General features: G+C 39.4%; 2 protein-coding genes across 2 annotated transcripts in view; one reads left to right on the top strand and one right to left on the bottom strand.

The window, feature by feature from the left end:
* Positions 1-1064, bottom strand: part of TSHZ1 (teashirt zinc finger homeobox 1) — an 83029-nt gene extending 81965 nt beyond the window's left edge. Inside the window, exon 1 of the mRNA XM_081950789.1 lies at positions 1-1064. This exon is cut by the window's left edge and continues 448 nt beyond it. The gene's annotated coding sequence lies outside the window, so the exon portion shown is untranslated.
* Positions 1065-2669: 1605 nt separating this feature from the next.
* On the top strand, positions 2670-12067 carry PTGR3 (prostaglandin reductase 3). Its single transcript, XM_081951392.1, has 2 exons — positions 2670-3707; positions 10112-12067. The coding sequence occupies exons 1-2, from the start codon at positions 3400-3402 to the stop codon at positions 11034-11036; spliced, it is 1233 nt and encodes a 410-aa protein (XP_081807518.1). The 5' UTR covers positions 2670-3399; the 3' UTR covers positions 11037-12067.
* Positions 12068-15835: the final 3768 nt, after the last annotated feature.

Consider the following 15835-nt stretch of genomic DNA (forward strand, 5'->3'; position numbering starts at 1 on the left):
GGATGCCGCTGCCCCTGGACCGGGCGAGGGGATGCCAAGCGCCGTCGCCACGCCAAAAACTCGCGGAGGCAATGTTTTCATTTACAAAGTTGATTTCTGACCTTCCCGCGCCCCCCTCCAACGCGCGCGTACACACGCCCTTGGGGCTTTCCTCCTCCTCCTCCCTTCTTTTTCCGTGGCTGTTTGAAAAAGTTACTTCGGAGACCAAACAAAGCTCGGCCGCCTCGCGCCGCGGTCCCTCTGCTCGAAGATGTGAGCCGGGCGGAGATGGAGAAGACGGAGGGGGGGGGGGTTGGCTCGCTCCGGCGGACGCGCAGCCCAAATCCGTTTAGTCGGTCCGGCGCTGTCCCCTCGTCGTCTTCTCCTTCCACCCTAGATTACTTCTCCGCCGTTGTCTTGGGGGAAGAGAAGGGAGCAAACAGCAAACGAAGAGATGCTTGAATTCAACCCTCTTCCTCTCTCGGCTGCCTCTCCCCAACCCCCCGGCAAGCCTTTCTCCGAGATCAAAGAGTCTCCAAGCGCAACTTTCTCGCTCGCTGGCTTGTTTCAAAAAAAAAAAAGCTCGTGGATTTGGGCGATGCTGGTATTTATTGCGCTGATAATAGCTTTTTCATTGTGCAGAAAACGAGGTCGATCCAGTCTTTCCTTCTCCTCCCATCACTTGGTCTCATCAAGAAAGCAAACAGTAAAAAGGAGTAAAAACCCCGTACATACTGATCACACCGGATGGGAAATGTCAGTCACTCCTCCACCTTCCAAAGAGTCACAGATCAAACAGTGGCACCACCGAAGAGGATTACTTTAATGCCTCGCTTCCCTCCCTCTCTCTCTCTCTCTTCCAAAAATCGCAGTTTCTTCTGATACTAGAATTACGCAAACACGTTTTTAACAGGGATTGTTTATAGTTGATCTCGATCTGTAACAGAAAACAAACAAAAGCCCCCTCCGGGCAACCCCCAGAGATACTGTGTGAAAGATGGGGGGGTCCAGAAAGAAGCCGAGACATTCACAGGGTGGGAGAGATTAACGTGACCTATCCCCATCCCCCCTTTAAACTCCTGGGAGAAAGAAATCTACTCTCCCTCTCTTCTCATTTCACTGAAATATAGCACACATTCAGATCCCAGAGCTTTCAGACAGTCTCAACTGATAGACAGACACATCGAGCTGCTTTTCCTGCTTCAGATTTTTTTTACTCCTCCTCCTCTTGCCAACGTCACCCTGACAATTACAAATAGCTCTCATACAAACCCATACCTGTCAATCTTTTTAATTGCTTTGCTTAATTTTAACGTTTCTTTGGGTTGCTTTTGTTTTGTTTTGTTTCTTTCAGACTAAATAACACACGGCAAATACCATAGCAGAGATTTTATTTTATTGTTCCTGGAAAACGAGGCTTGTTGTACAGTAGAACTCAAATAGTGATAGTCTGGTTTTAAAGGCATGTATTGACTGCACAGTTCAAGTTCCCCGGAGCTTGACTGCCAATGATTTGGGGGAGGCACACCACATTGAGGCGTTTTAAAAAGTTTATTTTATGGAAGATCATATATGTAAGATTTTTACATTTTTAAACATAGGTAAGCTATATAAAAACAAAAACCACTTTATGGGAGACATGGGAGGTTAAGATGTTTCATAAATTTGTTAAATTGACATTTCTTCCTAGAATCTTAAACAAAACAAATGGTACCTTTGTGTAAAAGGTAAAGTGATTTCTTAAAGAAAACTTAACTGTTTTAAGAAAGGATTTCTAATTCATTTGAAATCACTGTAATCAAGAGTTAAATAAGTAATTTTTCTATTCTAAGCAAAGCTTTTTCTGCGTTTATTGTAATTAACATTAAGCATTGATTCCCAGGGTATAGTTTCAACATATCCCTAGTTTGTCTGCATCTGGCAACATCAAAGATTTGCATGCAAAGCATCTTGTATAGCAAATCTTCCTCGAAAGTGATTGTGTGTGTGTGAGAGAGAGAGGTCTGTTAAGTGGGTGTATAAAAACTACTCGATAGCACATCTCCTCTAAAGTAAATTTAAGGAGTTTAGTGGAGCTTTCTCCCAGATAAATAGGTATAAAGCTAATAATTTAAGCAGACACTATATTTCCACCAGCAATATTGAGCATAGCAGAAATCTGAAAGCTCGGTTATGGATTTATAAAAAAAACAAATAAGAGGCCAAAAATAAATATGGCAACATTATTTAAGACCATATCTAACGAGATCAGGAGGAAGGGTGGGGCAAAAAAGCAATCAATGCATTTTCCAGCCTTATTTTGTCGTATGGGACGTTATAAAACCACGAGGAACAAGAGAACATAGGAAGTAGTTCAATCCTATTATTATTATTATTATTATTATTATTATTATTATTATTATTATTATTATTATTATTGCTATTACTACTGCTATTGCTATTACAATTACTACCATTTGGAGCTCACATATGCACGCCTGTCCAGATTTTAAAATATGCTTTCGATCCTTCCGTAAATCTCTGGTGCCTTTACAGTATTTTCACCCCAACGCAAGCAGTTTCCAGTCGCGGTCGCAAGCGGCTCTGGTTTGATTTGTACCACCTTACGAGGAAGTGAACGTTTCGCACGGAAGGGGAGGGGCCTGTCTCAGCAGCCAGCGGCTCTAGGAGGCTGCTAATAACATTGCCAGATTAGCTGCAACTTCTTGCTCCCAGCCTAACCTTTTATTGAACTAATCCTACATTCGAGTTTTCTTTTTTTCTTTCTATAGGAACAGTTTAGAAACCATCCGTTCCGGGTGTTGTTTTCTTTTCTTTAAGGAAAGAGCTGGGGGAGGGGGGGAGAGGGTAGATGCGGCAGGTTGGAATATGCAATTATAGTCTCTTTCTTAGCAAACAGATCAGTCTCCACCACCAAAAAAACGAAATAGAATTAGGTCGGGGGCTTGCTCCTTCGTCTCTCTCCAAAAGTACGTTTTCCTTCCTGAGTAAAAGGCAAATCTTTCGGTTTCTGCACACACTCGAACGCTGTGTGATTCTGCCCGTTTTGTTCTAGGGCTGCACAAAACAGCGCGGGGGGTTGGGTTGGTTTGTTCCTGCGACAACAGCAAGTTTTAAGCAAGTTCAGCTCAGAAACGAACTTTGTCCATGCTTTAAAAAAAAAAACAAATCTAAAGACGGGACACAGAAAGTCCGCCGCAGGCGAAACTGCTGCAGCGGCTGCTAACTGCTGATCTAATCTTGCCGAGTGGCGGAGGGGCTGGAAGGGAGGACTTGGAGCTAGGCGGCAGCTCGCTGCATTAGACTTTATTTACATACACAAATCGCAATATACCGAGCCTGCCTGTGCCGGAAGGCTGCACGCTTGCGAAAGACTCCTCCTAGGTTGGAGAACCCGGGAGAGCGGCGAAAGGTTGGTCGATGACTTTCCACGGGCGGATCAGCGTGTGGCTGAAGTCTCGGGGAGCTTGGCACCGTTGGCTGAACCAACAGCATCTGATTTCTCCGGGGAGACCTTCCCGGGTGTGTTTGAGTGCTCCTCCGACCCGGCCCATCGTGGACATGTCCTACTCGCGCCACTTTATGGATTTCCAGGGCTCGTCCATTCCCACTTCCATGAAGAAACTGGTAGCGACTAAGCTGAATTCAAACTTCCGAGAAGCTGTTACCCTTCGCCACGACGCGCCCGTGCCGCTCCCGGGAGACGGCGATCTGCTTGTTAGAAACAGGTGAGAGAATCCATTCCCCTCCCGCCTCCTTTTCCTCCCACTCCCAAGGCTTTGGCACCTTCGCCATAACTGGAGAGGGAGCAAGAGATCCCTCCCGTTGCTGCCCGCCCCGAACCTTTTCCCAAGCAAAGGGCCCGGTGCGCCCACCCCACCCGCGCACGCTCGCGCTCTCTTTGCGATCCTATCGAGTTGCATCATCTGCCTTGGACGACTGTTGCCATAATATATTATCCCAAATATTCTTCCCATAACCCCGCGTGCCCACTTCCGTGCAAGCAAAGCGGCCGTTCAGTAGACGGACGGCTGCCAACTGCTCCATATTTTATGGGCAAAAAGTGGGAAGGCAATAATGCTTTCTTCCCCCCCCCCCCTCCGGAAAAAAAATCATCAGCCAGTCAGGAAAAAAAGAAAAGTCCTGAAGCGACTTTATCTGGAGCCTGTAGGTGACATCAAGGTGCAAAAGAAGAAACTTCGACAACCAGGAAATGAATTTCCAAGCCCCTCCCAGGCTGGGTAGGATTTGCGCCCAGTATCCACAAACTGAATGTGCAAGGGGTATGGGTAGGCGGCCCTTTCTTTGCCTATCGCTCTGGATAGGAGATGGCTAGTTGTACTATATATAATAAAGACTGACAGATCTGTGTGGATCTCCACGTGCGGTTAGTGCCGAGCAATTGGGACGTAGAGTTAGAGCTTAGGTTATTTATCGTCATCTTGGGCTGGGTGCGCGCGCATGTGGCACACTCCAGACAATATTTTAGACTAGAGGAAGTTGTGTACAAAACTCTACCTTTCCCCCTCCCCATCGCAGTCCTCCACGTCACTAACCTTAAGCGTGTGCAGAATTAACAGGAAAGCAAGGGACCTCCATGGTATGGGGCTGCCACCCACCTTTCCCTGTCGCTCCTCAGCCAGTTATTCCACTACCCTCTTTATTTTCCCCCCCTTCACACACAACAAAAGCAAGGCTAAAAGCAGATGCGGGAGGAAGGTGCGGCCCCTTGCACAATCGCTTTCCTTTTACACGGAAGGAAGGCCTTACCGATTTCGGTAACATTTTACTTCCTGCGAGCTCCCTGGAACCCCGTAGTCTTTGACAGTATATGACTATTGTTCTGCAATTCGACGCTGAGCGCGGAGGCTTGCGTGGCTTTCTCAGAGCTTTGAAAAGCACCGCTTTATATGTAGGGCCACTTTATAGCCCCCCCCCCCCCCCCAAAAAGGTGCTCCGACAGAATATAGCTTTACAAATGAATTTAGTCTGGTATTTTTTCCCTGTTTTTAAGATTATTCCCCTCCTAGATGTTTCAATTGTGTAAAAACAACTTTTCAGAACCAAAAACTTAAAAATCGGGCAGTGGGAAGAAGAAATTGTCCTTACCTTTTAGTCTGTGATTTGTGGGAAGATATTTAGAGGCATTTATTCAGATTCAAGGGTTGCTGTCTTTAAAACATTTTCTTTTAATGTGGATGTAGGAACTTTGGGATAATCTGAGATTGCCTTTCACTACTTTTTCTTTTGAATCTGGTAGATTCAACTAGATAAAGTGCAATGATTAGTAAATCTCACAAAGCCAGGTGTTGATACAGATGATAATAGTTATCCTAGATCTTCCTGAACCATAGGAGTATATGCATGTTGTGTGCAGCATTACCCACATTATAAAGTCTTACCCTCTCTGATGTCAAAGGTTTGAATTACTGCAGCTATCAGAAGGTAGCATTTAGAAAGCAAGTATCTGAACCATTGCTAATGTTAAACGTGAAAGTGATATCTAGCTCTGCGTACATTGAAATCCACTTTCTTGGTCAGAGAGTGACGGATTGGTTGATACAAAAGGGTACAGGACCATACATTGTGCTTCCTGACTGTCTCTGACATCAAAAAGTTGTTACATCCTTGTTCTCAGATCCCCTCCTCCACAGCACTCCCCCCCCCTTCTTCCATGCAATTTGAAAATTTATGCATGTAATATATTTTTTTCAATGTAACTCTCCCGTTCTTCCTTTTCTACTGGGTGGGCTCTCTGGGGAGTTAGAGAATGCTTGTACGCTTTCCAAAGTTAGAGGAATGGGGGATGCCAAGAAATGGCCATCTCTTTCTCCCTTCCCCCTCACTATGATAAACACATTTTGAGTTTGCAAAGGTGCATGTGAGAAATCAAATTAGGAGTTCACAACTTTTGTGTCATGTGGATTGTGTGAGGTGATCTCCTGCCCTCCCCGTCCTTTTTTTCCCCTGGAGGTTCTCACACAGGCAAGAGCAGAGATCTCATTAGTGCAAAATAAAGTGTTTTAAGAATACAGTTCCTTGATGCTTGTTTTTATTCTTTGAAAGCTTTCTCAGGATTGTCCACACACACACACTTTCATTTTTTTACTGTCAGGGAAAGTGTCTTTGCACTCTTTCAGTAGAATAAGTGCAGTAGTCACCTGGATGTATTTAGCCTTGAAAATTCATTCTGGTCAATCACAAGAGAAGGAAAGAAGGCAGGAAAAGGTGTTTAAGAATTCCACTACCATCTTACAGACTTACTACTTACTCACCTGAACATGCTTATAGTACAGAGCTAACCTTTACATTTTGTCTTGTCTGTGACCCTTATACCCATGCATGCCTGAATGACATTTATGTTGCCTTGGGCTATTGAAGTTCATTTGACTTTAACTTTTCTCCTTTTTTAGAACAAGATTTCAATTTAGATGAAATTCCCTTTCTGCCTGTGCTAGGAAAATATGCCTATCCTCATAACCGAATAGATATGCAGTAGGATATATTTTGAATGGTAGAAATAAACCCCCTGCAATATTTATAGAGAAAGAAGTCAGTGGGAAACACAGTACATTAGTATTGTATTATGACAGTGTGATTTTCTGATCAAAATGAGGGGAGGACCAGGAAGAAAACATAGTAAACTAAACATGCTAAACATAGTATTTAAGAATCTGGCTTCCTGAGCAAATGTAAGCACAGGTATGAGCAGCAAATATGTGGCAAATGTCTGATTTTTATAGAGTTGCAATGTAATAAGAAAACATTGGCATGAAAATCTGGGGGGGGGGGGAAATTAAGGAAAGGTAGATTCTGATGGAAAGTGTAGAAAAATGGGAAGAGATGCTACAATTGTTTCCTGCAGATTATTTGGGTTAGACTCCCCCCCCCCACACACACACACACTTCTTGGCTAATGTTAGTGACTTTGTTTTGTCTGCCTATTCAAGCTTCCTGTCCTACATACCAGGTCTTCCAAGGGAGTAAATTGCTTCTGAGTAAGACATACAAGCTGCTTAACCTCCTTTAAACAATCCTTCCTCTCCCCACCCCATCTCTTATATTAATCTAAGTTTGCCACCGTATGGAAAGTGGGGGGCCTTGGTTGTTTAGGTTAAGCATTTCGATGGTTTGAACTGTGTTAAAGGCTTGGGTGCCTTCCACTTTGATGCAAAGGGTAAGGAGCAACAGGGGCAAGGTATCAATTAGGTCACATAGTTAATTTACTGGATAATAGTGGTTGCTGTGGAAAGGCCACACATCTCATTCCCTTCACACAAGCTGATCCTGAACTTGCGACTTAGTTTTGCAAACAGATACAAACCAGCAAAAACCGATGATGCTCACAATTGTCCAGTTGATTTCAATGAAACCTAACTATGCTGTTGCTATCTACCAGTGCATCAATGGAGTTTACACCTGAAAAGCCCCAAAGTGAATGGGGTAATTGTAAATGGAGTAATTGTGCAATAATAGCATATGCGCGAAATTTGCTGATTTCTTGTAGGACTAGTGGGAAGAATTCTTCAGTCTGTAACAAAAGCTTCATTGGTTTTTTTTTAAAAGTCACCACAATTTTAGGTACACAACTATAGCATTTCCCTAACCTTGGGGTTGCTAAAATAGAACTTAAAAAAAGTGATGTTTTGTGCTGAATGGAATAAGGGAATTTAAGCAGAGTCTGGAGATTAAATTGTTGAGTCATGTTTTGAAGAAGGAAGAACTTCCCGAAGGGATCAAAAAGGCTGCTAAACCTAATTTGGTTTATTGCTTGACCTTCTTGCTGCTGTCATGGTGATTCTGCGTCTCTCTCTTTTCTTTTGGGGGGGGGGGGATCATGCCATTTTTACCCTTGTTGCCCATTTGAGAAGAAAAAGCTCCTATAAAGTTGGCAAGAGGCAACCGTGAGCACCTGGAAAACTTGTCAGGGAAAACCCAAAGTGGAAACGCCTCACGTACTTGGCATAAGGGAAGAAAAGTAATGGTGCTTGGGAGAAGATCACCCAGTGGTCTTCCTCCCTCGAGACGAGAGGGTTACGATATTCCTTGCTGTTCCCTCTCTGACAGAGCCACGCGGAGTCAAGTCTGCTCTGTAACCACTTCGCCTTTGTTGGGTACTGGCGGCCAGCGAGGGAGTCAAAGTAAACACGGCTCCCTCAGCAGAGCGTAAAGGTGCTACTTGTAGTAGCACTCAGGCCAGCGGAATTATGAAGACGCCGCCATCCGCCGTCGCCCAGACAGCCACCTCGTTTACGTGCCTCCCCCCCCCCCCAAGTTCACGCCGCTACGCTCTGCATTGCATTATCTCGTGTTACAAAATTAAAAAAATAGAAGAAAATGGGGGGAAAACGGGCTTCGACGAGAAAAGTTGTCTAAACGCGTGTGGTGAAGGTGCACCTCCGCTTCGGAGTTTTTGCTTTAAACAGGAGAGGTGGTTCCTACCCCGGCTCTATGTAAACTTTCACTTCAGATCCGAGGCTGGATCTGAAGGAAAAACGCGCTCGGGGTCTCGGAGCCAAAAAAAATATATATCAAAAGCCTCGAACTTGATCTTGCGCTCTGGAAGGGAGCCGCCAGCCGAGCGGGCAGGACCTTTCTTTGCCTGTTCTGAAGGAAAGAGGGGCGTTGAAAAAAGGGCTGCAGAGGCGTGAAGGCAGCAACAATTAGGCTCGCGGGAGGAAGGAAATTTTCAGACGAGCCGCGCCGTCCTGTGACTTTGGGCGATAAATGGGGGAGGGGGGTATCCTACGTGCAGCACAAATCAGTTGTATGAAGAAGAGAAGCGGGGGATGCTTGAATAAATAAGGCCGGCTTCGCGTCCAACCGCCGCCTCGGGGTAGCAAACTTCCTGCAAGAAGTTGGCTCGCGAGGCGAGGCAAGAAGAGTTTCTTCGAGTAGTTGAGGCTTCTCCCATCCTCATATTGGTGCCCCGATCTTTTGTTTCTAACAACGCAGACCTTCGCTTTAGAATCTTTCTCTCTCTTACACAAACACAGCATGCACGCCCCGTTTCACTCTTCCAGTACAGGACGTAGAAAGGGCGTAAATTAAAGCTACTTGGGTTTACTTTTGGTTTTCCTGAAGACCCATAAATAGAAGGAAAGTATCCTCTGGTGGAGAGGCAGGCTAGATTGTATAAAGAATTGGACACTACAGAAGTTGTTCAGCTGAGGATGTATGGGCATATATTTCTGAATCTGCAGCTATATCATACATATAAGAACAATTCATAATCAACCGGCCTGTTCTCTTAGAATTAGAAATGTCCAAAGATCTTCCTTTGCTTTAGTTATTTCTATACATGTAAATGATTTCAAATACCCATAATATTTTTACATGCTTTTTCATCCATGTGCATAATTAAATGTCAATATTTATTTATTATTGTATATAAATGACAATCATCAGCATAGATTCTTTCTAAACTTATGTGGAATACCTGTCTTTAAACACTGCCTTTCTCCAGTATTCTTTAGCATCACAAGATACTTCATTGCCCATCTTTAATACGTTTACTCATTTTTACCTCTTAAAAATCAATGTGTGCAAACTGGTAGTGTACTATTTTACTTTTTCTGTTCAATGTTCTTTTAAGGTGTTTTAGTCATTTATCTACAGCAAAATGTTTTAATAATGTGCAAATTAGTTGCATCAAAAGGCAAATTTATTATAGTCACTAGATCAATTTTCTTTAAATTTGCCTGCAGTAACATTTTTGTCCATCGACCTTGGAGAGGACTTTGATACTTCACATTATCATTAGTCATATAAAGTGTTGTTACAATCAGAAATGTAAATTTGCTGCCAGAGTCAATATATTTGCTAATTCTATTCTATTCTATTCTAGTAAAAAACTTATAGCTTATCAAAAATATTTTCTATCTTTGTTACTTTTTCATGCATAACAAGAATGCCTTGGGTTTTCATTTGAAGATACAAGGTCAAGTCTCTATGTTAGGAAAAGTGAAATCTGAAATGATCTTTTTGGGGGAGGGGCACAAAATAATTCCTACAACCTTTGAAATATTTGAAGAGGCGTCACTTAAATCTACAGCCTTGTGCATTTAAATGAAATTATTTTCTTACAAGTCTTGTCAAAAAGAGATCTTAACACATTTTTGTTTTCTTCTAGATTTGTTGGCATAAATGCATCTGATATTAACTACTCAGCTGGCCGGTATGACTTTTTGGTTAAGCCTCCCTTTGATGTAGGTTTTGAAGGGATTGGTGAAGTGGTGGCCTTAGGCTTAAGTGCAAGTGCAACATACACTGTAGGCCAGCCTGTGGCCTACATAAAACCAGGAGCTTTTGCTGAATATACAGTTGTGCCTGCTAACGAAGCCATTCCAGTACCTTCTATGAAACCAGAGTTTCTGACTCTTCTGGTAAGTGGAACTACAGCATATATGAGTCTGAAAGAACTTGGAGAATTGTCTGAAGGAAAGACAGTTCTGGTGACAGCAGCAGCTGGAGGCACTGGCCAGTTTGCTGTGCAACTTTCAAAGAAAGCAAAATGCCACGTAATAGGAACTTGCTCCACTGATGAAAAATGTGCTTTTCTGAAATCTATTGGCTGTGATCGACCTATCAACTATAAAACTGAAAATATTGCTGCTGTCCTCAAAAATGAGTACCCCAAAGGTGTGGATGTTGTGTATGAATCAGTTGGTGGAGAAATGTATGACTTGGCTATCAATTCCTTGGCTATCAAAGGTCGTCTGATCATTATTGGGTTTATTTCTGGCTACCAAACACTTACTGGCCTTCCACAAAGTCAAACAGAAATGCTACCAGCAAAGTTGCTTAAAAAATCAGCCCGCGTCCAAGGTTTCTTCTTAAACCATTATTTTTCTGGTTACCAAATGGCTATGAAACACTTGGTTGAAATGTGTGAAAAGAGAGAAATTGTTTGCGAGGTGGACTTTGGAGACCTGTCTCTAGAGAACAAGTTTACTGGCTTAGAGTCAGTGTTCCGTGCTATAGATTATATGTACATGGGGAAAAACATTGGAAAAATTGTAGTTGAATTACCTCACTCTGTCAACAGTAAGCTGTAAAAACAGAACAATGACATAAATCAAAACAGAGCAAATGTGCATTTTATGCTTGGCGATAATGCTTTAATTTCTTTAAAGCTGGCAAAGGGTAACATATTAAAATAGCAAAACAGTATTTTGATTTGTTTAAGAGGTTTTGTGGGGTTTAAAAATGCAGCTTGTAGCTGGTATTACATTTACTTTCACGTTTTTTGGTATGGAGATTTTCAATTTCCAACTTGCAGTGGATTTGAATATAATTCTAAGCAAGTGCAAAAGTGTTACAAATTGATGTCATACCTCTCTTCTGGAACTCAGTATGAGGAGGCATATGGAGCTGCAATCTTATGCAATTTGAATAAGATGAAGCCCATTGTCCTTAAAATGGCTTAGTAGCCACTTTAGTAGACATGCTTAGGATCATGCAGCAATCCTATATGCATCTTACGCAGAAATATGCCACACTGATATTCAGATAGATTATACCTATAAACTTCTGTATGGGACTGCACTGTTAAACTATATTTGAGATTTGGGATACATACAATGCGAAGACATTGTGTTAATAATGACACTCTGTAAACTTTTTTTTCTACAAAGCTTATTCTATATAGCACATTTTTATTCTAGTATAAAAAGATTATGATCTTTTTATACAAAGATTGATTGAAAATGATTTTTTAAAACTTTTGAATCAACGTTGCCATCTTATTTTAATTTTTGTTATATTTTGGGACATTTGGGTATCTTCTAAAACTATATTTGAAATATCTTGCCATTGCACTCATTTATTACTAGAACTTTTCTAATGTTGTCTAACTTTTTTACATTCTGTTGAAGATAAATAATCCAGGAATTTTCAGATTAATGAAATGCACTAGAAGATATATGCTGTATCTCTGAAAATGGAAATGGTCCAGATTAAAATGTTGGATTAGAATGTCATCAGTATATAGAATGTATTTGGCGTTTCAATCAAATGTCATTTCTGTAAGAGATGGTATTGTACAATTCTGACTATAAGCATTAAAATTATTATTTTTTGCAGTTAATTTTTTACAGCATGTTTCAGTTACTCAGTTTTTCCTCCTTTTGTTCAACAATGTGATCTCATGCCTGATTTATTCGGCTAGAAGTTCCATTGGGATATAAACTTTTTTGAACTTAACAAAACTTGTATCTAGGTAGACATAAATAGAACTAAGTTGTCAATAATTGCCTTTGAAATGCAGTTTTTTTTTTTTTAAAGTCATTTTACAAGTAACGCTTTCTGTAGTCACTTCTATTCACTTTGTATTTCCTATTTGGGATTTTGGAAAGGAAAACATGTTTGATTCCAAGTTTAGTTTAGTTTAGTTTAGTTTATTAAATTTATAAACCGCCCCCTCTCCCCAAAGGGACTCGGGGCGGTGTACAGACAATAAATATATATATGACAACAAAACAAAACACAAAGCCCCAGACAAAACAGCTTTAGCACACAGTCTGTACAGTACCATAAACTAATAGTTAAAACCAATTTAAAAAATTAAAATACCCCAAAAATTTAAAAATTTAAAATGCCAAGTGCATCAATATATGTACTGATTTAAAACAAAGAGGCTTTTTCAGAAACTTCAAAGATGACAAAAATATGATATATTTTAAATATCTTGTATTGATTTCCAGTTCTCGGCTCTTTTACTTTTTTAAGAATTTGGACAATTGGAAACCAGTTTTAAGAAGTATAAAGCCTTCTTTGAGTAGGGGCTGGATTTAAATTCACAGACCAAACTAAATACCATTGAATCAGTGAGATTACATTGCTTTATATCTAAATACTTCAGTTTAACTTAATTTTGGATTGAGCTGGTAATTTTGTTGTTGTTAAGCTATAACTAAAATAAATTTTGGATATTATTATCAGCTGAAACTATAGAAACACTGCCATAATTTTATCTGATTATTGGATTCGATCAAAAAATTGAAACTTCAGAATAATATTCAATTTTACACATAAACAACTCATGCTAAGTATTTGTTATAAGTCATTAAATATTAATGCTATATGTGTAAAAATCATCTTTTTCAAATTGCTTATCTGTGCACATTTTTAGTATTTGAATCTCACAATTTGAGGGCCTAGTTATAAACAATATTTACATGCATACCATAAATCCTAATTTCAAAAATAAGATCCACTGACTTCAAAGAAATTTACTTCAGTTTAAATTTGCTTGGTATTACTGCTACTAACATCCTTGCTATATCATTATACTAAATATGTTTGGTATACTACTGGTATTTACTGCTAAATATGTTTGGTTTACTACTATGTGTAATTCTTTCAGTTTCAATTGGGCAGCCAGTATGTGCCTAAATAAATCAATAATTCATTTAAATATTAAATGATTTATTGTATGACAGTTGTTTTAGCAAGAAATTTTATGTCATTTGTATAACTGAAGATTCTGAATTATTTCTTTGCACTAATATAAGAGTTACTGGAAGAACTGGTAATTGACTGTAATAATTATCAAATATATTAAAGCAACACAACTACTTAAAGCATTTTCTGTTAATAATAGTCACAGCCATTATATTGGATGTTATGATTTAGCTGATTCATATTGTACACAACAATATAGTGTGTGGTAGTGCAAATACAAGTAAGCACTATGATGAATACCATAAGAAGTGAAGCAAAGGTAATTCTCATAAGAGTACAGTGGAGTAGAAATCCTGATTTTTGAATCTGTATTAACTATGTTCACTATATATTTATTTACAAACTCCTAACTTAGCTTCACAGTAATATAGTATTGCTTGAGAAATATGTATTAAATTTAATTGGGCCTGAGATTGCATGCAAGTCAAAGAAAACAGCTATATGATATTCACATTAAAATGAATTGGACTGCAGTGCTTATTTGGAGTCACATAACTTGTGGATTGTAATTATATTTCATTCTCTTTCAATCTCATTCAAAAGATATTTACATTCAGAGTCTTACTGTGAATGCTATGTTATTGTTTTGTTTCTTTTATGAAATTATTTTCAGAAGGGTCATAAATGTTCCCAGCCACTCTTGGTCAGCTCCATTCTCAATGACAGTCTCTATGTTTACATGGGCCAGAGATTAAAAATACCATTAATGAATTGGTATTTTCAAGAAGTGTATCAAATATGTGTCTTACTATGCCTAATTTTTTATTACCATCCCATATGTAAAACTCATGTTTCTTTTACTTAGAGTTATTATAAATTTACCATAGGCTGGATTATGTTAATTCTGAACATGCAGTGAATTTTTAAAAAAATATTTATGTATTTTTTTTTAAGACTTATGTGGCCACCCTTCTTATGAAACACTATTACCATCACAACAATCAGAAAAAAACAAAAACGATAAAACACCAAAGCCTGGTTTCTCAACCACCATTCTTAATACAACCAAGAATACAACCCCTGAGCTCCATCTTCATTCTGTCCCAGCTCTTGAGGGAAGAGCCAGCTCTTTATGGCTTTTCACTCAGCATTGTACAAAAGAGGTACACAGAAGAGACTGTTGATAAATCATTTGTCGTCCTGAACTATACAAGTAATAATAAAGTACTTAAGTTAGATTTCAAGTTGCCCACTATATGAGTTGGTGGAGAGGAGAATTTTTGCGAATGTGAATCCATAATTCAGGATGCATGTGTGCTTTAGAAAGTTACTACAGGTAGTTCATTTAGTGACCGTTTGAGGTTACAAACCACACTGAAAACAGTGCCTTAGAACCATTTTTCACACTTATGAAAAGCATCCCCATGGTCATGTGATCAAAATTCAGATGCTTGGCAACTGAGTCTCATTTATGACTGTTGCAGTGTCCCGGGGTCACGTGATCACCTTTTGCTAACCTTCTGACAAGCCAAGTCAATGGGGAAGCCAGATTCATTTAACAACCGTGTTATTAATTTAACAACTGCAGTGGCTCGCTTAACCACTGTGGCAAGAAAGGTCGTAAAATGGGGCAAAATTGACTTAACAAATGTCTCATTTAGCAACAAAAATGTGGTCATAAGTTGAGAACTACCTGTATTGACACACTATCAAGAACAAAGCTTTTAATAATATTAAGGCAGAATTTCAAAAGTCACAAAGGTTGAAAAATATACAAATACTTAAGTCCTATGAAATTGAATGCAGCTTGCTTTTGAGTAAGTCTGTATATTTTTGTCTAAAAATTTTCTACCTAAATTTGCTTCAGGGAAAAATCTTGATGGAAAAAGTTTTTGCAAAGAGTAAAAGCAGCGGGTTTTTTCTACATGGAAGTAAACCAAAGCTTCAGTGATGAGGAAAAGTGAGAAATACCAAGAAAGGAAGAATATGATATAAGAATAATATTAAATATAATATAAAATAGTATTAAATATGATATTAAATAATATTAAATATGATATTAAATAATATTAAATATGATATTAAATAATATGTGGTAAATGTATTCATTTGCACTTGCCATTTTAGCATATTTTATAAAATAATTTTTCTATTGAATGGATCTGATTTTTAAAAATAAACTATGATTCTCAGTATTCTACTGTTGATCTTTTGATATATATATATATTTTAAAGCCAGTTGCTGTCTATAGGCTGTGCAAATACAGGTAAGTGCAACTGTTCAGGGAAAAGTTTTCCTCAGTCTTCAGAAATGTTTTTTTATTTGTTTGTTGCCTTTCCTCAGCCAAACAGAGAAAAAAACCCTCCCCTGTTTGAATAGGCTGTTAGTATCTATTTTACAAGATTTACTCATTTTCAGGTGCCTAATATAGCTGCTAGCATGCATGCACAA

Source organism: Natrix helvetica (assembly GCF_964273705.1).
Source record: "Natrix helvetica genome assembly, chromosome: 4".
Taxonomy (NCBI): Eukaryota; Metazoa; Chordata; class Lepidosauria; order Squamata; family Natricidae; genus Natrix; species Natrix helvetica.